At 42.1% G+C, this 23,401-nt stretch overlaps 1 protein-coding gene across 9 annotated transcripts in view; it reads left to right on the top strand.

Annotated features, from left to right (window-relative positions):
* RYR2 (ryanodine receptor 2) overlaps nt 1-23,401 on the top strand; it is a 458,147-nt gene that overhangs the window by 74,545 nt on the left and 360,201 nt on the right. For all 9 annotated transcript variants that reach the window (XM_077345372.1, XM_077345367.1, XM_077345356.1 and 6 more), the window contains exon 2: nt 9,036-9,155. In XM_077345372.1, coding sequence (XP_077201487.1) covers nt 9,036-9,155 — 120 coding nt within the window. The remainder of the gene's footprint in view (nt 1-9,035; nt 9,156-23,401) is intronic.

Raw genomic sequence — 23,401 nt, 5'->3', positions numbered from 1 at the left:
TTTGATTTTATATTATCCTTCTATTTTTAGGTAACTCCTTTTTAGTTGATTGTCAGTATGCCCAGCTGTCAAACTTGGATGTGGAAGATATGGGCTCAAATTCTCAACTGCTGTTATGCTTATGAGGAGAACTTGGGCTGCCACAGTCTCATAACCTTTAATCTACCTGAGCAGGGTAATGTGAGGCTATAAGTACATTACTTTGAGGTTCTTGTAGAAAGGTTAGAATAAAATATATTATATAAATAATCAATCACAAAGTATTTTAAATGACTAAATATAAAAAGTTCATGATATACAAGAGAAGTACTAGGAAGCACACTTATCTTAAACATGTCTGGTTTTAGAAAAGAAATGGGTTCAAAAGTTATAAATAAAATGTATTTATTTATTTTAAAATTATATTCTTATACTACCCTCTCTTGTGGCTCAGGGCAGTTTATAATGGAAACTTTTATAAAGCAGTACAATATAATAATCTTTATTTGGCTGTATAACATTTGATGATACCACTCTAATGGCAGAAAGTGAAGAGGAACTAAAGAGCCTGTTGATGCGGGTGAAGGAGGAGAGTGCCAAAGTTGGCTTGAAACTCAACATCAAGAAAACAAAGATCATGGCATCCGGCCCTCTCAATTCCTGGCAAATAGAAGGGGAAGAAATGGAGATAGTGACAGATTTTATTTTCCTGGGCTCCAAGATCACTGCAGATGGGGACTGCAGCAAAGAAATTAAAAGACGCTTGCTCCTGGGGAGGAAAGCTATGGCAAATCTAGACAGCATCCTAAAAAGCAGAGACATCACCCTGCCAACAAAAGTGCGTTTAGTCAAGGCTATGGTCTTCCCAGTTGCAATGTATGGCTGCGAAAGTTGGACCATAAGGAAGGCCGAGCGTCAAAGAATTGAGGCTTTTGAACTCTGGTGCTGGAGAAGACTCTTGCGAGTCCCTTGGACTGCAAGGCGAACAAACCAGTCAGTCCTAGAGGAGATCAGCCCTGACTGCTCTTTAGAAGGCCAGATCCTGAAGATGAAACTCAAATATTTTGGCCACCTCATGAGAAGGAAGGACTCCCTGGAGAAGAGCCTAATGCTGGGAGAGATCGAGGGCAAAAGAAGAAGGGGACGACAGAGAATGAGGTGGATGGATGGAGTCACTGAAGCAGTAGGTGCAAACTTGAATGGACTCCGGGGAATGGTAGAGGACAGGAAGGCCTGGAGGATCATTGTCCATGGGGTCGCGATGGGTCGGACACGACTTCGCACATAACAACAACAACATAACATTTGAATTAATAATAGGAACTTGTATCAAAAGAAAACTGTTTACAATTTAACATTCAACAATGGAACATTTAACCCAGTTTTACTGCACTGTGGTTCAGTTCTTCTTCTGTGGGTGCAGTTGATGGTCGGATGAACCTCTGGGCTCTGGTTGGTGGTTGGTTCACTTATCTCAACTGAAAGTCTGAAGAAGAACTCCATTTTTCAGTCCCTGAAGAATTTGCCTTTCCTTCCTTCCTTCCTTCCTTCCTTCCTTCCTTCCTTCCTTCCTTCCTTCCTTCCTTCCTTCCTTCCTTCCTTCCTTCCTTCCTTCCTTCCTTCCTTCCTTCCTTCCTTCCTTCCTCAGGGTGTAAACTGCATGGAGCTTTTATTCCAACCCCAGGTTGATTCAGTCCCTGCCCTCTACACAGAATGTGATTTCCGTTTGGATTTGGGGCGATTTAAATTTTCCTTCTGCAGCAAGAAGGATTGATCTGGAGTGACCCTACCTTTATTGTGCATTATCTTAGAGTGCTTTTAACACTCAATATTTCAAGATTCGGATTAGAGAAACCAGGCTGTTTTGAATCTGGGCTCTCCTCCATGGTAGAGGACCCGTGATTGGCCACAGGTGGTCATGTGATAGACTTGCCTTAAAGGAGAAACCCCTAATTTCTCTCAACTTCTGTCGGTCCTGGATTTTTTCTCCCTTCTCTGCCTTTTTTGATCTTCTCTCCCTCCTGTCAGGATCAGTCCCTGCTCTCTGCCATGATTACTGTTCAGTGAACCTGTCTGACTCCATCTTGTATGCTATGTCTGTGCTGTGCCTTTGCTGGAATGTTCCCATGTAACCAAAACGTTCTCATGTAACCAAAGCCCCTGCTTGTAGTTTTCCTTTGATTCCCCATTGCTTTGATCCTTGCATTTTCACACTGCATATTCCCCCTATTGTGAAACAATGTTGCCCGGTTCCTGTAAACAGCTTATCAGCTAGCCTGAGGTGCCGGCCTGACCAACACCTTGGCAGGAAGCCTGGGATGGCTCCTGGGTGAGGGGCTCCCCCCCTCCCTTGGGAATGCTCAAGTTTTGGGCAGGATAAAAGTATTGATAAGTGCCTGCTGTTCTTGTACCGAACAGATTTGACTTCGAACGTTACAGTCACCTGATCTACTTCCAATTAAAGCTTTCTTCTCATAGAAGTTTTGTTGTGAGTTTTGTCAGCGCTTTGACACCTCCCCTCCAAGAAAAAAAAGAGGCTCCCTGCTTGGCTCCCCTCCCCCCTTTTCAAGAAAAGAAAGAAAGATGCTTGGCTCCCCTCCCCCTTTCTGAACTACCCTAACCACGTGCAGAAGACTTTCCTGTTTCAATGGGGAGGGGAGGGGAAGAGGAGGATCCAAGTTCAAAGCGATCTGAATTCAACAGGATTGACAATGGAATAAACAAAGTAAGTGCAGACTCTACCCAGGAGTAGTGGTAGACAAAAATCTGCATTTCCCCCCCCAGAATAACAACAAGAGAGTTTGGAATGAAATACAGGAAGATTTAAAGAGATGGTCTAAAATGAACTTCTCCTGGTCTGCAAGAATGGCAATGATCAAGATGAATGTCTTGCCCAAACTAATGTTTCAAACCATATCAGTAGGGATTCAAGAGAAAACTTTGAGGGATTGATAATCATATATTAACAAGTTTATATGGGACTTCAAAAGGCCTACAATTTCACACAAAGTTCTGATTGATGATAAAACAAGAGGGGGCCAAGCAGTACCTAATCTAAGACTTTACCACCATGCAGCAATACTAATGTGGATAGCGGACTGGATTTAAAAAACCCTGGCCAAAGACTTGGCATTTGAAAAATATGGACTTAATGAAGGGATTCATAGTTTCCTGTGGCCTGTGATAAACACTAGGAAAGAGAAGACATCCTACTTCTGGTGGACTGATATTTTAAAAATTTGGTCAAAATATAACAATAGAATTAGACCAAGACCCTCGACGTTAAAATCACCTGTGGAAGTATATTTGAGCAGGTCACAACAAAAAAGAGTACAGCAGCTGAGATATAAGGTTATGCTAACTAAAGAAGCCCAACTTAAAAGCTGGGATCAGCTATCGGATGAGGGAATAAATATTCAGTGGTTTGAATACTTGCAAATAGCGGCCAATCTTAAGCTGGAGATCAGTGACTCCAATTCCTTGAGAATAAACCTGACTGAATTCAAGATGTTAGTCAGTCAGGAGAAACCACATTTGCAAGGTCAGAATTATAAATTATTGGTTTAATATGAGACAAAGTCATGCTCAAAATCCTACAAGCTAGGCTCCAGCAATATGTGGACCGAGAACTTCCAGAAGTACAGGCAGGATTTCGAAGAGGCAGAGGAACTAGAGATCAAATTGCCAACATACGCTGGATCATGGAAAAAGCTAGGGAGTTCCAGAAGAACATCTACTTCTGCTTCATTGACTATGCTAAAGCCTTTGATTGTGTGGAGCACAACAAATTGTGACAAGTTCTTAAAGAGATGGGAATACCAGAGCATCTTATTTGTCTCTTGAGAAACCTATATGGAGGTCAAGAAGCAACAGTGAGAACTGAGCATGGAATCACTGATTGGTTCAAAAATGAGAAAGGAGCTGTATACTGTTGCCTTGCCTATTTAACTTGTATGAGGAGCACATCATGAGAAAGGTGGGGTTAGAGGAGTCACAAATTGGGATCAAGATTGCAGGAAGAAATATCAACAACCGCAGATATGTAGATGATACCACTCTAATGGCAGAAAGTGAAGAGGAACTAAAGAGCCTGTTAATGCGGGTGAAGGAGGAGAGTGCAAAAGTTGGCTTGAAACTCAACAGCAAGAAAACGAAGATCAAGGCATCCGGCCCTCTCAATTCCTGGCAAATAGATGGGGAAGAAATAGAGGTAGTGACAGATTTTATTTTCCTGGGCTCCAAGATCATTGGAGATGGGGACTGCAGCAAAGAAATTAAAAGACGCTTGCTCCTGGGGAGGAAAGCTAAGGCAAATCTAGACAGCATCCTAAAAAGCAGAGACATCACCCTGCTAACAAAAGTGCGTTTAGTCAAGGCTATGGTATTCCCAGTTGCAATGTATGGCTGTGAAAGTTGGACCATAAGGAAGGCCGAGTGTCAAAGAATTGAGGCTTTTGAACTCTGGTGCTGGAGAAGATTCTTGCGAGTCCCTTGGACTGCAAGGCGAACAAACTGGTCAGTCCTAGAGGAGATCAGCCCTGACTGCTCCCCAGAAGGCCAGATCCTGAAGATGAAACTCAAATACTTTGGCCACCTCATGAGAAGGAAGGACTCCCTGGAGAAGGGCCTAATGCTGGGAGCGATTGAGGGCAAAAGAAGAAGGGGATGACAGAGAATGAGGTGGCTGGATGGAGTCACTGAAGCAGTAGGTGCAAACTTAAATGGATTCCGGGGAATGGTAGAGGACAGGAAGGCCTGGAGGATCATTGTCCATGGGGTCGTGATGGGTCGGACACGACTTCGCACCTAACAACAACAACAACAAATGAGACAGAGTCCAAGCAGATTTAAAATGTCATGATTAAGTGGATGCAGAACTTTAATAAAAAAATAAACCTGAATTATTATAGTCCAACAATGTTAGTTTAATTATATGTCAAACTTTGAGGGAAAATTGGTACAAAATGTTTTTAGGTGGCATATTACTCCAAAGGTAATCTCAAATATTTCATATAAACATGATGGAAAATGCTGGCGATATAAACACAAACTGGGCTTATTTTACCATATAAAGAATTGATATTATATGCCACTTTTCTCTACCTGAAGGAGTCTCTAAGTGGCTTACATTTGCCTTCCCTTTCCTCTCCCCACAACAGACACCCTGTGAGGTAGGTGAGGCTGAGAGAGCCCTGATATTACTGCTCAATCGGAACAGCTTTATCAGTGCTGTGGTGAGCCCAAAGTCACCCAGCTGGTTGCATATGGGGGAGCGCCGAATCTAGTCCGCACTCCTAGCTACTACACCAAACTGGCATTGTGGTGGAGATATGAAAAGATTAAAAAATATTGAATTAACATACATATGATGATTGAAAAAATGTAAATTTCCATTACAACCAGGGCATATATTATTGAGTATAATACTGGGCTCAATCACGAGACAGGCAAAACAGCAGTTTTTCCATGTAACCACGGCTGCAAGATTGTTGGTTGCACAAGGCTGGAAAAACCAGAATTTGTCAACTCTGTCAGGATGGTTGATAAGATGGGGAACTTTGTAAAATGGCTAACATAACTGACTTTGTTAACATAAGACCAGCTGAAGAATTCTAGGAACACTGGAATTATTATTTGTTCCTTTCCCTTCTTTCCAATATTGAATTTCTGTAAAAATGTTTTATTCTTCATATTGTCAAAAATATGCAACTGAAAAGGCAAACTAAAATACCTTTTAAAGATGCCTCCTACAGAGCATCTTGCTGGGAAAGGATAGCATCATTGATGAACCGGATTACAGGGAAAGACAAACAAGTAAGCAATTAACATAACATAATGAAGTCTACTTTAGAAATAAAACAGTCTAGTAGCTCCTTTAAGACACCTTGAATAAATCTTTGTTGGTCAACACGGCTACTCATTTGAATCTACTTTAGAAAGTCGAATGTTGGTTTCACTTGGAAAGAAAGAAGAAATGCTTTATTGTCCCACTTAAGTCAATGGAGTATAAAATTGCCCAAATATTAGTTCTTAAAATAGACCAAGGGATTAGTTGACCTGGAAGTTCAATTAATATCATTCACATATTTTTCTTTCCCTTTTGTGTATTTTATGCTGGTCTCAGACTTTAAGAAATAAATTGAGTTACCTGCATTTTGAGTTAGAAGATGCAATGTTTTAAAAAGTTTTTTTTTGCATTGTTATCCAGTTCTGTAATCTAGTTCTAGTCCTACTGTACTGTAGGCCAGTGGTCCCCAACCTTTTTGAGGCTGGGGACCGGCAGGGCAACTGCCTGCAGCCGCGGCCGAACATTGTGCCATGCGCTGCCGAAATCGCTCAAGCGCAGCACTTTCACGCATGCAAATTGCAAATAAATCCTTTTAAATTTCTGTGATCACAAGAAAAATTTCTGTATGCAAGCCCAAGGAAGAAGTTTCTGTAGCATGCAAATGGTAAGTGAGAGGGTGAAAAATGAGAGTAGGACTGCAGCCACAGTTTGCATGCTTTGGAATGACAGTGTACTAATTCCTAAAGAACTTCACATGGCCAGGGCACCTGCATGTAAAGCTTGGTCCTGTTTGTTGGAATGGTAGGGCTTGATCCATGGGATGTCCAGTGGGTAGAACTGATGGTACAGAATTTCATTACTGCAGCCTGGCAAATTACTTCTTGCATTGTACAGCTGCAATATGTCAGAGAAGAGGGAGTGGCTATACATAATGTGAAAGACCTCCACATATTTGTGTACAATTTGTGGTTAAGCACTCTAAATCCATGTTTTAGTATTTTATTTTAGTGCTATGATTCCTGGGAGAAGAGAAGAAAATGAACAATTTTAAGAACAGCTATTATTTTACAATGGCATATGGAAGTTTTCATTTTTGACCATCAGGTTCAAATATGACTATTTTTTTGTTTCTGTTAGCAAATGCAAGCAAGCAAAACATATTTTCAATGCACATTTCTCTTTAATTTTTTATGACAGCAATGTCAGAAAGAAACATAGATGCCAGATTTTATAGTAGTACATGATTGGAATGTGAATTTGAACTTCTTGATAGTTAACGTGGTTTACAAAGAGGGCTAGTGAGATTTGTAGTAGTCAATGTTGAAAGAACCCTACTGTTTCAATACTTGTTCAAATTTTCCATTCCTGTCGAATTTATGAGTGACCTGACTGTCAAAATGCTGTATTAATGTTTAGTGCCTTTGTTAACTCCCTGATGCCGAGTGTCCTGTTAAAGCGCTGCAATAATGTATGTGGTCTGTAGATACTTTGATGCTGGTCAATGACCGTAATAAATAATCAATCAATCAATCAATCATCAATCATTCAATCAATCTATATACAAGGGTCTTCAAAAAATTTCTGCACTTTTATATTTTTGTTGGAAATGGTAAGTGTGGGAAGAATAGTAATTGGTTGTGTCTGAGATTGTCATGTGACTAGTTGTCTAGCAAGACTGCTAACCTTGCTGTTTAGTATGAGAGTTGTGAAACTGTGGTGAAGATGGCCTCAAAACTTATAAATTGCACCAAAGAGGAACAGCATTGTCATATGCTTTTTGTGAACTTCTGGAGCACTCTGCATCCATCACACTAGTACAGCCATTTTCAAACATTTCTATCTACTCATAGATGACTCTACAAGAGAGAACTTTATCCCCATACTGACCACATATGTGGAGATGAATTTGTGCTCTGCCTCCTGGCACACCTTCTGCCCACAAAAAGCATATGACAGAACACTGTTCCTCTTTGGTGCAATTTATAAGTGGCTCAAGTGAAGATTCAAACCAAGGTCTCCCAGAAACTAGTCCCAGAAAATAGTCTTAACCACTACACAAAACTGGCTGTCATTAGTGTCACAATCCTAAAATCTTATCCAAGAAAACAGCAGTTTCCATTCTATGAAGGATGCTTAGGGGTAGCATACAAATGCTGTGCATGGATGACTGGCAATGAATGTAGTAAAGGTTTTTCTAAAATTGTTCTCACCAAGTAGAACACAGACAATTGTTCTTTGGTACCCTCCATGAAAAAAAATGTAGCCCTTAGAGAAGAGAAGAATAGAAGCAGCAAAAAAACTCTCTTTTGCTTACTGTAAGGTGTGAGAAGACATCATAGTTGTTTTGTTATCCAAGCATCATTAAAATGTGTTTATTTTGCAAAAGTCACAATCAGAAAGTTTGCTCTTGCTGACAGTTACTGCAGACAGATGACTTAATTACCATTGGTATTTGAATTATCCCAAGTAAAGATATTAAGAACAAATAATGTTGGTAAAATAATCCTAATTATATCTTCTATATACTGGTCAGGAAAGAACCTTGGATCCATGATAGAAAATTCATTGAAAGCATCAAATATTTGTGCTATACTAGTGAAGAAGTCTAAACATAAGAAACATGTATTTATTTATTTATTTATTTGTTTGTTTGTTTGTTTATTTATTTATTTATTTATTACATTTATATCCCACCACTCCCACAAGGGCTTGTGGCGGCTTACAATAGAAACCCCCATACATTAAAATCCCAATAAAATACATAAAAATGTATAATTAACATTCTTGTAGCCTGATGAATATTTCAGGGGGTTACGAATGTTAAACAAAAGTTGAGAAAGGCTGCCATGAACCATTGTTGTACAAATTGTCCCCTAAAATGCTATCCCTGGGGATCCCCTATCCTCCAGGAGTTGGGTTTTGGTCTACAGTGGTGGGGGAAAGAAGAAACATCACACTTCATAAATGGAAATCCTTCCATCTGGAGTACAGCTTATTTGTTTGTCTATCAGGTTTCTTAATAGTGGTTATAATTAATTTAATTGGGATCATAGAGTTACTCCCAATCAGAGAATATTTTAATATACAACAGTACTTACAGTTTGGGGGAATTTTTTTTTTTTGCTTTACAGTAATAACATTTCTGTAATTATTTATTGTGATTCATTCAACTTAACCTAAAACTCATTTTTGTTGTTCACCTTTGATTTTATTTTTACATTTGTAAACGCATCCTAAGCTTTGTCTTCTTGTCTTTGTCATTTGATAGGATGATGAAGTGGTTCTGCAATGCACTGCTACTGTTCAAAAAGAACAACAGAAATTGTGCCTTGCTGCAGAAGGCTTTGGCAACAGGCTCTGCTTCTTGGAATCCACATCAAATTCTAAGGTACCAAAAGCCATGTTATTCTAATGTTGATTTAAACTGTAACTCGTTCTATGCCGGCATACCCTTGTCCCTGACCCAGAAATTGCAATTGGTGCAGAATGCGGTTTCACAGGTACTTACCAGGTCACCCTGGAATGCTCATGTTCAGCCGCCGCTGAAACAACTGCACTGGCTACCAATTTACTTCTGAATCCAGTTCAAGGTATTGCTTTTGACCTTTCAGGCTTGGGCCCTACTTACCTGTGAGACCGCCTGCCCCCCACAGGGCACTTTGCTCTGTGGGTATGAATCTGCTGAGGGTCCCAGGGCCCCAAGAGGTGCACCTGGCCTCGACTAGGGCCAGGGCCTCTTTGGTCCTGGTCCCTACCTGGCAGAATGAGCTCCCGGACAAGCTGTGGGCTCTGTCGGAGCTCTCTGAATTCTGAAGGGCCTGCAAAATCGAGCTCTTCCACCAGGCTTTTGGTTGATGCCGGGTGGAAAGCCTCAGTGTAGATTATCAGGTCCCATCCCCACCCCCACCCCCACTCCAAAGTACAGTGTTAGACTATATTGGGAGTCATTTGTGAACTCAGTTGCCAACCTAACTTTATGTCATCTGCACCAGGACCGATGCCTGGAGCATAGGAAGGGATTTTTTTTTTTGGGGGGGGGGTCACACAGGAACTGCCATCTTGAGTTTTATTAGGGCTGTTTTTAAATTGTTGTTATTGTGCATATTTTATAGGGAGTATAATACTTTCCATTTGTAAACTACTTCAAGCTAGCATGCTAAGAGCAGTGGTTTAGAAATCTAATCCTAAATCATCATAAATAATAAATAATAAATAAATGTTACTGATCTATCAAAAGTTTCTTCTTGTATTATGTTACCTGATTGCTTCTGAGATATTAACTTATAACTTGATACATTCATCTATGTTGTTTCCATATAGACAGATAATTTGAGGGTAAAATTCCAAAAAGCCAAATTCTGAATATTTCAGAATACAAGTTTGAGGATGTACAGCATCAATGGAGATTGATATCATGTGTTATGTTCTTGATGTTGTGTTATGTTCATGTGTTATGTATCTAATAAGACTGCTTTATTTTATGTTTAAAAATAATAAAAATCTCTTCAGATGATAGTTATGGAGAGCGTATGTTATACCTTGAGCCTTGTTATCTCATTGATGAATGTGTGTAGAAAAGGCATGAGTGCAATTAATTTGTCTTATTTCCTTTTGGGACTGCTAAATTAATCTTGCCAAGGTAATCAGAGCTGACAAGTTAACTGAATAAAATATTATCCAACTGATATTTTTTCCACATAATATGTCAAAGCATTTTGGTGACTAAATATGGCAGCCAATGAAACATGCTGGTGCCATTTTCTTTTCCATTTAACTTGCAATCATGTGCACATTTTGACTCTGAAACTCTCACTGGCTTCATTGGGATGAAGTCACCTTTATCTTGTGCTGGAATTGAACTCAAATATACCCCTTACTGAAGACAATAGCTATTGTTATAATCTCATGTGATATAATCCCCAAAGCAGCTCTGGGTCAGAAACCATGATTTTGTCTATGACATCTCAGGCAGGCCACATGCTGTCTGAAATTGCATGAGGGTATCCATGTCTGATACTAAAACCAAGGTATTAACATCAAGCAATGAAAGATACTGATACACAAATAAGTAGATGGGTTCCTATGGAGGCCTGAACACTTCACTATCAACTGCCTCCATTCTTCGTCTTCCTAAGGGTTCAGCAAAGTTCAAGCTATCATTAACTTCTTAGGTTTGCTGGAGAATAAGTTAGCCACAATACAGTTGTATTTTTAATAGAAATCAACATTGCACTGTTGCTATGGAGAAATTCCAGAATGATGCAGCATTCCCCCCCCCCCCTTTGGAATTCATGTTCTTTTCCACTTTGTTTGGGTGGATTTCTGAGACCCTGAACATTATAACTGGATCCCAAAAAGACGTTTTATACTAATGGTTGGCTTTAAAACAAGGTGTCAGACCCCTGTAAGATAGGGAGAAGGCAGCCAGATCATCCCCCCCCCCCTTATTTCATTCCCCACCTCCGAAAAATGCAAACAGGGCTGTTTTTGCCTACTCCAGTTGTTATCCCTTGTTGCTCATTGGTGGTTCGCACAAGTTAAGGTGGTAAATCCAGTTTTCTGGATTCCTGAAATCATGAATTAGAAATGGCCAGATCATGACCTGACTACTGGACAGCCTTGTGATGTTGCTGAAGTCATGTGGAATACGCTCTATATGTTGTTAACATGTGAAGGCTGTCCAGAAAAGTTTTCCTCATGCAGAAATGCTCATGTAGTACAGAATCAGCAAAATAGCCCTCTTTGCTTGACAGATCCTTTAAAGCAGTGGTTCCCAACCTTTTATCACTGGGGACTGGTCAATGCTTGACAATTTTACTGAAGCCCAGGCAGGGTAGTCTTTTGCCGAGGGATGTCACCACCGCTGCCCAAGCCCCTGCTCCACTTGTTTTCCCACCGTTGCCCCTGACTTCCCACCACCCATTGGGGGGCACTGCTAGCAGCAGCTGTGCAGTGCCATGCCGAGGGGGAGCTCCAGCTATGGCAGCTGCCAGAGAGCACCAAAGGTGAGCTGGTAGCAGAGTGGCAGAGCAGCCCCCAAGGCAGCAGCCAGGGAGGAGGATGAGGAGGAGCCGCGGCCCGGCACCGAATGATCCACGGACCGGTCCCAGTCCCCGGACCGGGGGTTGGGGACCACTGCTTTAAAGCATGATTTCTTTGAAGAGAATCTAATTGCCTCTTTTGGAGTTATTATATTCTGGAAATTTAGGTTTTAATTGGGTTTTAAAAGGGATTTTATTGTATTATATTGTATGGATTGTTTGTGTAACCTACTGCAAGCTGGTTTCTGAGAGCGGTGGGCTATGAATGAATGAATGAATGAATGAATGAATGAATGAATGAATGAAATATTGAATAGGATTGGGGAGAGAACTACTCCACATGGGAGTTGATAGCGGTGTGATTGGTTCTCCCTAATTGCTACCCTCTGTCCGTGACCTCAGAGTAAAGAGATCAGCCTTTGGAGGACTGTCTCTCATATTCCAGTGTTGGTGAGGCAGCTAGCTAGTAGCTTGTGGTTGACTGTGTCAGGCGCTGCTGAGATATCAAGTAATATTCGCAACACTGACTTGCCTCGACATAGCTGGCGATGGAGGTTGTCCATCATGGTGACCAGTGCTGTTTCAATCACATGACCAGGCTGGAAGCCTGACCATGCTGGTACTAGTACTAAAGCTTCATTCAGGAATGCTGTCAATTGGTTTTTCCATCACCTTCCCTAGAAACACTAAATCCAAGACAGGGCAGTAGTTTGCTGGCTCCCCTGGGTCCAGAGATGTATTCTTAAGCAAAGGTTGTACCACTGCCGCCTTCAGTTTCTCTAGGAATACTTTAGTTGAGAGGGAGAGGTTGATTATCTCCTGGAGGGGGGGCTATCCTTCTATCCCTCCTTTTGATTAACCATGAGGGGCAGGGGTCTAGGTAGCATGCAGCTGGCCTTGTTGAAGTTAGTATCCTGTCTACTTTGGTCAATAAGAGCCATCTGAAGCCATCTAGAGTTTCCTCCAGAGATGGCCAAGGAGAAAATTCAGAAGGTTGTGGCGGAGAGCTGAGAATTTGTCTGTGAAGTATCTTGCAATTGCCTTTATTTATTTATTTATTTATTTATTTATTTATTTATTTATTTATTTATTTATTTATTTATTTATTTATATTTATATACCGCCCTCCCCGAAGGCTCAGGGCGGTTTACATTAAAACTAGTCAACGATACATGAAACAGTCTTCGTTAAAACATACAGTAATTAATAACAGTGGTTGTAACCATATAACAGAATAATGTAACAGTATAACAATATAATAAAATAATATAACGATGGAACGGTGCAATACCACAACAGGTCCAGAGCGCTCTGGTGGAGTTCTGGGAGGAAGGGGGGAAGAGGGGGGAGGGGGAGGACCAGGGGGGAGCGGGGGCCCTTCATTCACTGTTGGTTGTGCCTGGTCTCAAACAAATGCCTGGCGGAGGAGCTCCTTTTTGCAGGCCCTGCGGAACTGTTTAAGCTCCGTCAGGGCCCTGATCTCCTCCGGGAGCTCGTTCCACCAGGTGGGGGCCAGGACAGAGAATGCTCTGGCCCTGGTCGAGACCAGGCGGACTTCTTTCTAAATTGTTTCTGTTTTGATGCTCTTCTTTGAGAATAAGTTAACCAAATTACCAAATTACTTTAAACAATTGTGCTAAGCACAAATGTGATAGAAGTCAAGTAAAAACCACATTTTACTGATTTCTCCACCATCTCATAGAATCATAGAATCATAGAGTTGGAAGGGGCCATCCTGGCTTATCCCTTCTATGCATAATTGGTCTACATGGTGTCTGGATTCATTTTGTGTTTATATGGAAAGTATTAGATTTGAAGGATACATGCTCAGGTACACATTCTCAAAAGCCAGTCACTCATCCCCAGACCTTTTTATCTGTGAACAGAACCCCCCAATAATACTTCTGGAATGAGATGGTAGAAATTGTGCTTGTTGAACATTTATACAATGTACAAGCCAGTACCCCTTTTTCCTAGTTGAAGGGACAGCTTTTCCAACATCTACTGCCTCCCCAATCAAAAGATGCCCTTAGACTGCACTAAAAAACAGGGATTGTTGATGTTGATATTAATTTAGATTGCTGTTTCAATCTAATTTTAAAATTTTAAATTTTAATTAACTGTTTTAATTATATTGTACAGTGCCTTGAGCTGGCTAGCTGGGAGGGCAGTATCAAATCAAATCAGTCAACAAATAACACAAACCCTAGACACATCCGTTAATCTTTATTTTGGCTTTGACCAAACTCGTCATTCACTTTCTTCCTTGATTTTCTTACCCAAGGCAATGGTAGAGGCTCTCTGACCTTGTCCAGTTTTTAGGTTCCTGGGATGTCGGCATTTAGATTCCTTATTTTGTTAATATCTGTAGTGTTGTGCAATTGTCTTAAAGAAAATGTCCAATAGAAAATGGTTCATATAGATTTTTCTGTTATTACAAAAGGAATACGCCTTCTATAAAAACTAGAGATTAAAAGTAATATGCAAGACCCATTCCCAGCAAGAGCATACCCTGTAGTGGATTATTATACATTTATATATATTATACAGGGTGAACTGAAGGGCAGTTTTAGTGAACATTGTGCTACCAAATATTGTACAAATATTTGAAACTCGTCTTTATTCAGTTTGATCATTTGCACCCGATCTTGGTTATTTTATTCTTGCTGTAGTTACTAGTAATCTGAAACTGGATTTTGCAATGGACATGTATTTGTGTTTTTTGTTGGTAGCATATTTATAACAGGAGAAATATTTTAGTATTTTCATAATTAATAAATTGTTCAAGACATGAAAAACACTTCCATGCTGAATAGTCTTGAAATTTAATTATTTACACATTGTTGTTGTTGTTAGGTGCAAAGTCGTACCCAACTCATCGCGACCCCATGGACAATGATCCTCCAATTTATACATTATAAAACTAAAAATCAAAGAAGGTGTCCATGTTAGCTACACCCAAAAATTACAAAGATTAAAAATTAATGCATTTATTGTGGCAGAGGTTTTGTGAGGCAGTCCACTTTGTCAGATAGAGGGGGAAAATAAACAGGGAATGCAAAATAGAAACAACAGGCTTAAAATAGAATTAGGAGACCCAAGTAAATGCAAAGGTCAAGATAATTGCCAGGACAAAGTATTTTAATAAATCATAATATAACTAAGTCAACAAAAAAGGGAAAAATTTACTACTGTTTGGCAGATGGTAATGTGAAAGTTAGTCCTCAATGAAATATGAAAAAGAAGATAGAGAAGGATAAAGAATGAAACCAATATCACTGCACTGTTGGGAGAAAGGATAAAATTGTCAGTGGATAGTTTTGACCTAAGTGGTACATCCAGCTCTGGGCTGAGACATTCCTGGAGATATGGGAGTGGTATCTGTGGAAGAATAAATTTCATCTAGAATCTATACCAGGGGTCCCCAAACTTTTCTATTGAGTCATAACTTCTCATAATATGACCAAAGTGCAATAGCTTCAGTTTGGTTAGTTTAGCTTCTAGGGAAAGCTACATTGGGTACCCCGGTCTATATCATAGAGCAGGAGTGGCCAAACTTACTTAAACTAAGAGCCACACAGGCCAAGCTTCAGATGTCTGAGAGCCGCAAGACATGAGTTTTACACATGTGTTTTTATCATCAAATGCACATTTGGTAACAAACTTTTAATATAAATATTAAAAAAAACACATATGTTTCAGTTGAAAACAGAGATGGCAAAGTTGGGGGTGTCAAAAATGTACAGGCAGAGATGCAGTACACCCAAATTTCAGTATTTTCTGGATGTGATATTGGCTGCAATGATGGAACAAGAGAGCAGAAATGGAAGGCTGAGCAAGAATTGAGAAGTGGAAATGTAAATTACAGATTTTAGCAAATGACTTGAGCTTCATGAAACACTTGGAACATTAATCTAAAATCTTCAAATAGTAGAACCATTAACTTTGTTTCCTCCCTCACTACTGAATTAGGGGTTTTATCAGCTTTATAATGGTCTGCATCTGGTCTGAGTTCTGTTTTTCTCAATTTCTGCAAGAGACTGGCAGATGGCTGATTTCCCTCCCACCTTTTGCTGGTTGTGCGCTAAGTCAAGACTGGCAGATGGCTGATTTCCCTCCCATCTTTTGCTGGTTGTGCGCTAAGTCAAGGATCAAAAATGGAATGTAATAGGTTGGAGAAAAATGGTTTCCTTGCTATGAGAGTCCAACACAGAAAAGTGTGTATGAGTCTCTCTGCCTTTCTGGCCACCCATTCCAAGATTTTGGGTTGCCAACCTCTAGGTAGGACCTAGTGGAGCATTAACAAGCAAGTGAGCAGGAGTTGCAGGAGAAGCCCAGTGAGTTCTGGCCAGCCAAAGTGAGGTGGCCATGATGTTTGAATGAGTTGGTGCGTGCTAGCTCAGGCTACTTCCTGTGTCTGGCTCCTCTCTTTGGGTTGGACAGGCGGCAAAGGGGGGCGGCAAGCTAGGATTGAAGAGGAAGAGCACAGAGCACAGCCATTATTTAAAAAGTGGGGGAGGAAAGGCACCTGGCATAGCTGAGGAACCAAAAAAATGCAAATTCAAAGGGGGAGACAAGCTAGGATCAAGGAAGAAGAGAAGGCAGAGAGTACAGCCATGATTTAAAGGGGGGGGGAGGGAAGGTACCGGCACAGCCACGGAGCTGAAAAACTCAAACTTTAAAGGGACAAAACCTGCTCCCTCCCCACACATTCTTATGCTGGGTCAGGAGCTGCAAAGAAGGCGTCAAAGGGCCTCATGTGGTTCGTGAGCTGTGAGCTGTGGTTTGTCCACCTCTGTCATAGAGTTTGCTCAGTGAACTTGCCATTTTCTTCACAAGAATTGAGGTCTGTAATCTGGAGATCAGTTATAATTGTGGGAGAAATTCAAGCCCCAATTGGAGGGTGCCAAACCTAGATACAACAGAATAGTATCTCTTTTTCTTCTGTGCTATGTAAGAGAATTTGGGAAGTGAGGATCTGGGGTTGGAGACTGTATATCTAACAGCAGGGGTAGTCAACCTGTGGTCCTCCAGATGTCCATGGACTACAATTCCCATGAGCCCCTGCCAGGCTTTGTAGTTTAAATAGTCTTTAAGGACATGTAGGTAATTTGGATTGGAGGACGTCTTTCTGACTCTAATTAATCTTCCTGTTAGAACTTTTAAAGCTTAGGAATCATCATCATCATAAGAAAAAATAATTTTGAATTGTGGGATTGTGGACTGGATTAGAACGTGAGCAGAATATGTGTGTCATACTGATACTCTCTTCCTCAAAAATTCCTCAAAAAATAGTCTGCCCTTCAAAAATTCCACTTTATCCTAGGGTATTTTCCCTCCCCTTTTCTCCAGTCTGGTGTTCATTCGTTTTTTTTCTTTTACAGACATTCATTTTTTCTTAACATCCCACAGCTCCTGGGAGACAGTGAACATGCTTGGTGCTCATGAAACTGTAGTCCATATGAACATGTGAAAGCAAGTTTTCACTTTTCATTACTTGTCTGATTGGTAACTGTGGGGTTATCAGGTGTATACCCATTTGAATGAGGGTGCCCTCTGTCCATACTGAACTGCTTTCTATGGTATATGCCTTTGAACATGTACCCTGTTGAGAAATGCATTTTATTTTGAGGCTTTAACTCAGCACAACCCCCACACACTTTGTTTTTAAAAGGCAGGTTATGAGCAGAATAGAGGCAGCTGGGATGAAGTCAGTTGCTTCCAAGTATCATCCATCATGCCCAGGGCTCTAGTGAGTCAGTGAAATGTCCAACTTACACTTTGGCTGGAATCTTGTCCCTGGAAAATAAAACAGTCTTGGAATGCAGGAGGCTATATAGAATCTTTGTGGCAGCTCCAGGAAGGAGAGATTTGACCTTCCAAGGGAGTGGGCAGAAATAAATGATAAAATCTCATGGAAGAGGGGTCCATTTTAGAAGTTCAATTTTTGGCTGATTTAATCTACAGGAAGGAGCTTTTATACCTGGGCTCCCTGTTGGAACTTTTGGGCATGGCTTGGTCCTGAGTACCTTCAGAGAAACAGAGCTGCAGAGTAACAGCGTTTTTAAAGCATGCAGTTATTAGAGGCACAAGGGAATCCTTCTGGGGATAGATGATCTCAGATAGTGATGCAGGACCGGATAGACTTTTGAGTTGACCATTGGCCTTTGAAGCCTTGGAGGGCAAAAACAGGGCAGAGCAGTTCTGCGAAATACTCACAATTTATTATTATTATATTTTTCGATCTAGCTTAAATAGTCCACCACAAATGCCTCTTTAAGACTTGAATGGGCTTACTTTAAGAGCCATGCTGTTTTTTGGAGTCTTAAGGACCACATCTGCCAGTCACCTTTCTAGCAACTTTTAGGTTTTGTGCTATAAAGGTCGAATTTGGAGATGAAAATTAATAATGCACAGATGTGTTCTCAATGCATAAGTAGCCAGTGAAAATCATGGCCAAAGTGAAGGCCGTTAGACTTGACGAGACTGTGAAAATGTATACAATCAACATCTATGCAAATCTGTTCACAAATAGGGTCCAGTGTTATTGATTTTTAAATTGAGCACAATGGTTTCCTCTTTCAGAATAATAACTTCCAAAGAAAATGATTAAATTACAGACCTCCACGTTTTACAGTAAACACAATAGTATTTAGTTCAGTAAATACAGTAATATGCTGTTCAGGAAATGAAACAATGTACTAGATAGAAGGATATAAAGACAACAAATTATGACAAAATCAATATCAACAAAGCACTGGGACCCACAGAAGTGAAGAAAAGGAAGAATTATATGTATACTAGGGGCAAAGCCCGTTGTCTCCCAAGAATACAACGGGCGCTAGAGCTTGGCAGTGGGAAGAGGAAGGGGAGGAGTTGTCCAGTCTGTAAGGGCATGGGGTTGTCATGTGTGTTGTGTTGGAGGTTGTGGTGGCATGGTGGCAAATGAGGCCATGGGTGTGGAGATATGGGTGTCAAGAACCTGTGGTGTGGAATGTTCGTTGATTGTGGGAGAGGCACCTTTGGGAATTGTGGCATAGTGGTTACAGATGAGCTTTCCAGAGCCATGTCCTCAGATATGTGAAGGGAAAATCAGACTGGAGACTCTTCTTAGGGGAAGATTACATGGCAACCAATTCCCCCCCCCCCAGTTCTGTGTCATTTCCCTTCTTGTGTGAATTAGGCCACATTCACCGAAATGCCCCTCTGCCCTAATACACATGGGGTAGTCACAGTACACAGGTGTCTACCCAGTTCCTTCTGTCTCCCATGTTTTCACTGTTGGTAAAATGTTATGTGGCCACATGCTTCTTTCATGGTTGCTCCTTAGAAGAACGGATTTTTGTACCCTATTGCTTACTACCCAAAGGAGTCTCAAAGCGGTTTACAAACACCTTTTCCATTTGTCTCTTCACAATAGTCAACCTGTGAGGTTTGTGGGGCTGTGAGAGATCTGAGAGAACTGGGAATGGGCCGCAGTGACCCAGCAGGCCTCAGGTGTCTCAAAGCATTTTCCAATCGTCTTCCCCTTCTCTCTCCATAGCAGACTCCCCATGAGGGAGGTGGGGGTAGCGAGCCTCACAGGGAAGCTGGCAACCCTAAGAGGAAGACTGTCTGTGCACAGCAGTCTTGACTTTAGTAAGGTTTTTAATACTGTTTTTTTATTTGCCAGGCCAAGGTTATTTGCCAGTTACTATTTCAGTTACGATGTGTCTCCAGACATTTACTTGTTCTCTATTTAGTTTCAGGCTGTAAATATTTATTTAGATCTTCCTGCACTTTCCAGACTCACAGGACTGATGCTGGTCTGCCTGTCTGCGCCCCAGAATACAAACAGTTGATGATAAGGGCTGGCCATAACCCATAGGCCAGGAGGGACACTCCTGCACCACTCCCTACCAACTGCAGGCAAAAATGGCTCCTTTGAAGGCTGGACTCTGAGGCATTGTATGATTTTGAAGTCCCACCTCCAAACCTCCAGGAATATTTCCAACCCAGGGGTAGCCAACCTACAGGTGTGGCCTGGAGAGCTCCTGGAATTACAGCTCACCTGCAGAGTATAAAGATCAGCTCCACAGGCAGAAAGGGCTACTTTGGACAGGGTTGTGGTAGAGAAGAAACATTTAAGGCTTCCCACACAGGTTGTTGTTGAATTGAAAGACTTGAGGCCTACTGCACAGGGTTGTTGTGCAGATGAAACAGGAGACAAAAGAGCCAGCTTCCTCTGCAGAATAACGCTGTGCAGTGGCCTCAAATCTGCAGAGAGTTGCAAAGAAGACAGACACATGGCTTGGCTGTGTCTAACCCCCGGCCAGAGCAGTATTTTAAGTGAGAAGGGGCTTTTCTGTAGCCTCCCTGTCAGGCAACTGTTTGGCAGAAGGGGAAAGTCCCCCCCCTCAAAAGGAAGGCCCTCAGGCTCCACTTCGTTGCTCTTGGAAAGGCCTCCCTCCCCTCAGTCAGGGGCTGTCAGAGGCTCCTTCACAGCAGGCCTGAAGGGGGGGGGAGGGGGAGCACTCTGCAGCCTCCTGCCAGCTCTGTCAGGGTTCTGAGGCCATTTGCAGTTGGACATGGCAGTTAGGACAGCCTTGGGGCGAAAAGGGCTGGCGCAGCCTGTCCAAGCCTCTGTTCTCATCCCCCTTGGCAGCCCTGCTGACCTCCTCTCCCTTTGGTGGTCAGGAGCAGACTGGCAGCCGGACTGGGCTGGGTGAATGGAATTTTGGTCTGTCCTGGTGAGGGGCCAATAGGAAGGCACTTTGCGCGCCTCCCCATTGGCTGCTTGGCCCTGGATGGACACTTGGAAGGCCCAATCAGGAGCTGCTTCGCGGCTCCTGATTGGGCCCTCTGAGTTTGTATCCTGGACAGGGCCCGCCCTAACTCCTCCCCAGGTGGCCTTACTCTTTTATTTAATAGGACCCTGTCCTATTTAAAGATGCAAGAAAAACACCTTTAGAATCATAGAAGAATCATAGAATCATAGAGTTGAAAGGGGCTATACAGGCCATCTAGTCCAACCCCCTGCTCAACGCAGGATAAGCACAAAGCATCCTAAAGGATCCAAGAAAAGTGTGTATCCAACCTTTGCTTGAAGACTGCCAGTGAGGGGGAGCTCACCACCTCCAGGCAAGTAATTACCCAGTCCTTCCTTTTTCCTTTTCTTGAAGATAGGAACAACATTTGCCCACCTCCAATCTTCTGGCACTTCACCTGTTCTCTAAGAATTCTCAAAAATAATGGACAGAAATTCAGAAATTACATCTGCAAGTTCTTTTTAGTACCCTTGGATTCAGTTCATCTAGCCCAGAGGATTTAGTTTCATTTAAAGGAACTGGATGTTTATGGGCTACCCATACAGTGATCCTAGGCTACAACTCCCATCCCTCATCACATTATATGATTTTGCCATATTATAGAATCATAGAATCATAGAATCATAGAGTTGGAAGGGGCCATACAGGCCATCTAGTCCAACCCCCTGCTCAACGCAGGATCAGCCCTAAGCATCCTAAAGCATCCAAGAAAAGTGTGTATCCAACCTTTGCTTGAAGACTGCCAGTGAAGGGGAGCTCACCACCTCCTTAGGCAGCCTATTCCACTGCTGAACTACTCTGACTGTGAAAATTTTTTTCCTGATATCTAGCCTATATCGTTGTACTTGAAGTTTAAACTCATTACTGCGTGTCCTTTCCTCTGCAGCCAATGGGAACAGCATCCTGCCCTCCTCCAAATGACAACCCTTCAAATACTTAAAGAGGGCTATCATGTCCCCTCTCAACCTCCTCTTCTCCAGGCTGAACATTCCCAAGTCACTCAACCTATCTTCATAGGGCTTGGTCCCTTGGCCCCAGATCATCCTCATCACTCTGCTCTGTACCCTTTCAATTTTATCTACGTCCTTCTTGAAGTGAGGCCTCCAGAACTGCACACAGTACTCCAGGTGTGGTCTGATCAGTGCCGTATACAATGGGACTATGACATCTTGTGATTTTGATGTGATGCCCCTGTTGATACAGCCCAAAATGGCATTTGCCTTTTTTACCGCTGCATCATACTGCCTGCTCATGTTTAGTTTACAATCCACAAGTACCGCAAGGTCTCGTTCACACACAGTGTTACCTAGAAGCGTATCCCCCATCCAGTAGGCATGCTTTTCATTTTTCTGACCCAGATGCGGAACTTTACACTTATCTTTATTAAATTGCATCTTGTTCTCATTTGCCCATTTTTCCATTGTGTTCAGATATCGTTGAACTCTGTCTCTATCTTCAGGAGTATTTGCCAGTCCTCCCAATTTGGTGTCATCTGCAAACATGATGAGTAGTCCTTCTACCCCCTCATCTAGATCATTAATAAATATGTTAAAAAGTACCGGACTGAGCCCTGAGCCCTGAGGTACCCCGCTACTCACCTCTCTCCAGTCTGATGAAACACCATTGACAACAACTCTTTGAGTGCGGTTCTCTAACCAATTCCCTATCCACCTAACTATCTGAAAATCCAGATTGCAGTCCTTCAATTTATCCATCAGAACATCATGGGGAACCTTATCAAAAACTTTACTAAAATCCAAGTAAACGACATCAACTGAATTTCCATGATCCAGCAAACCTGTCACTTGGTCAAAAAAGGAAACCAGGTTGGTCTGACAGGACCTGTTGGAGACAAATCCATGCTGACTTCCTTGGATTACCAAATTGTCCTCCAGATGATGGCAGATCGCTCCCTTTAATATCTGCTCCAATATCTTACCCTCAACAGAAGTCAGACTCACTAGACTCATAGTCTGTAGTTTCCCGGGTCATCCTTCCTCTCTTTTTTGACGATAGGAATAACCTTTGCTCTCTTCCAGTCTTCCGGGACATCTCCAGTCCTTAAAGAGGTTCCGAAGATGATGGACAAGGGTTGTGCAGGTTCTTTGGAAAGTTCTTTGAGCACTCTTGGGTGCATTTCATCCGGCCCAGGGGATTTGAATTCATCCAGTGCAGCTAAATGCCTCTCGACAACCACTCTGTCCATGTCAACCTGCCACCCAGACACTATCTCTTGGCTACTGCCATCTCTTGTTGTTATGTGCGAAGTCGTGTCCGACCCATCGCGACCCCATGGACAATGATCCTCCAGGCCTTCCTGTCCTCCACCATTCCCCGGAGTCCATTTAAGTTTGCACTGACTGCTTCAGTGACTCCATCCAGCCACCTCATTCTCTGTCGTCCCCTTCTTCTTTTGCCCTCGATCGCTCCCAGCATTAGGCTCTTCTCCAGGGAGTCCTTCCTTCTCATGAGGTGGCCAAAGTATTTGAGTTTCATCTTCAGGATCTGGCCTTCTAAGGAGCAGTCAGGGCTGATCTCCTCTAGGACTGACCGGTTTGTTCGCCTTGCAGTCCAAGGGACTCGCAAGAGCCTTCTCCAGCACCAGAGTTCAAAAGCCTCAATTCTTTGATGCTCGGCCTTCCTTATGGTCCAACTTTCACAGCCATACATTGCAACTGGGAATACCATAGCCTTGACTAAACGCACTTTTGTTGGCAGGGTGATGTCTCTGCTTTTTAGGATGCTGTCTAGATTTGCCATAGCTTTCCTCCCCAGGAGCAAGCGTC

The sequence above is a fragment of the Paroedura picta genome, chromosome 1, assembly GCF_049243985.1.
Source record: "Paroedura picta isolate Pp20150507F chromosome 1, Ppicta_v3.0, whole genome shotgun sequence".
Lineage (NCBI taxonomy): Eukaryota > Metazoa > Chordata > Lepidosauria > Squamata > Gekkonidae > Paroedura > Paroedura picta.
The sequence above is the reverse complement of the archived record's forward strand: the minus strand, read 5'-3'. Positions and strand labels throughout refer to the sequence as shown.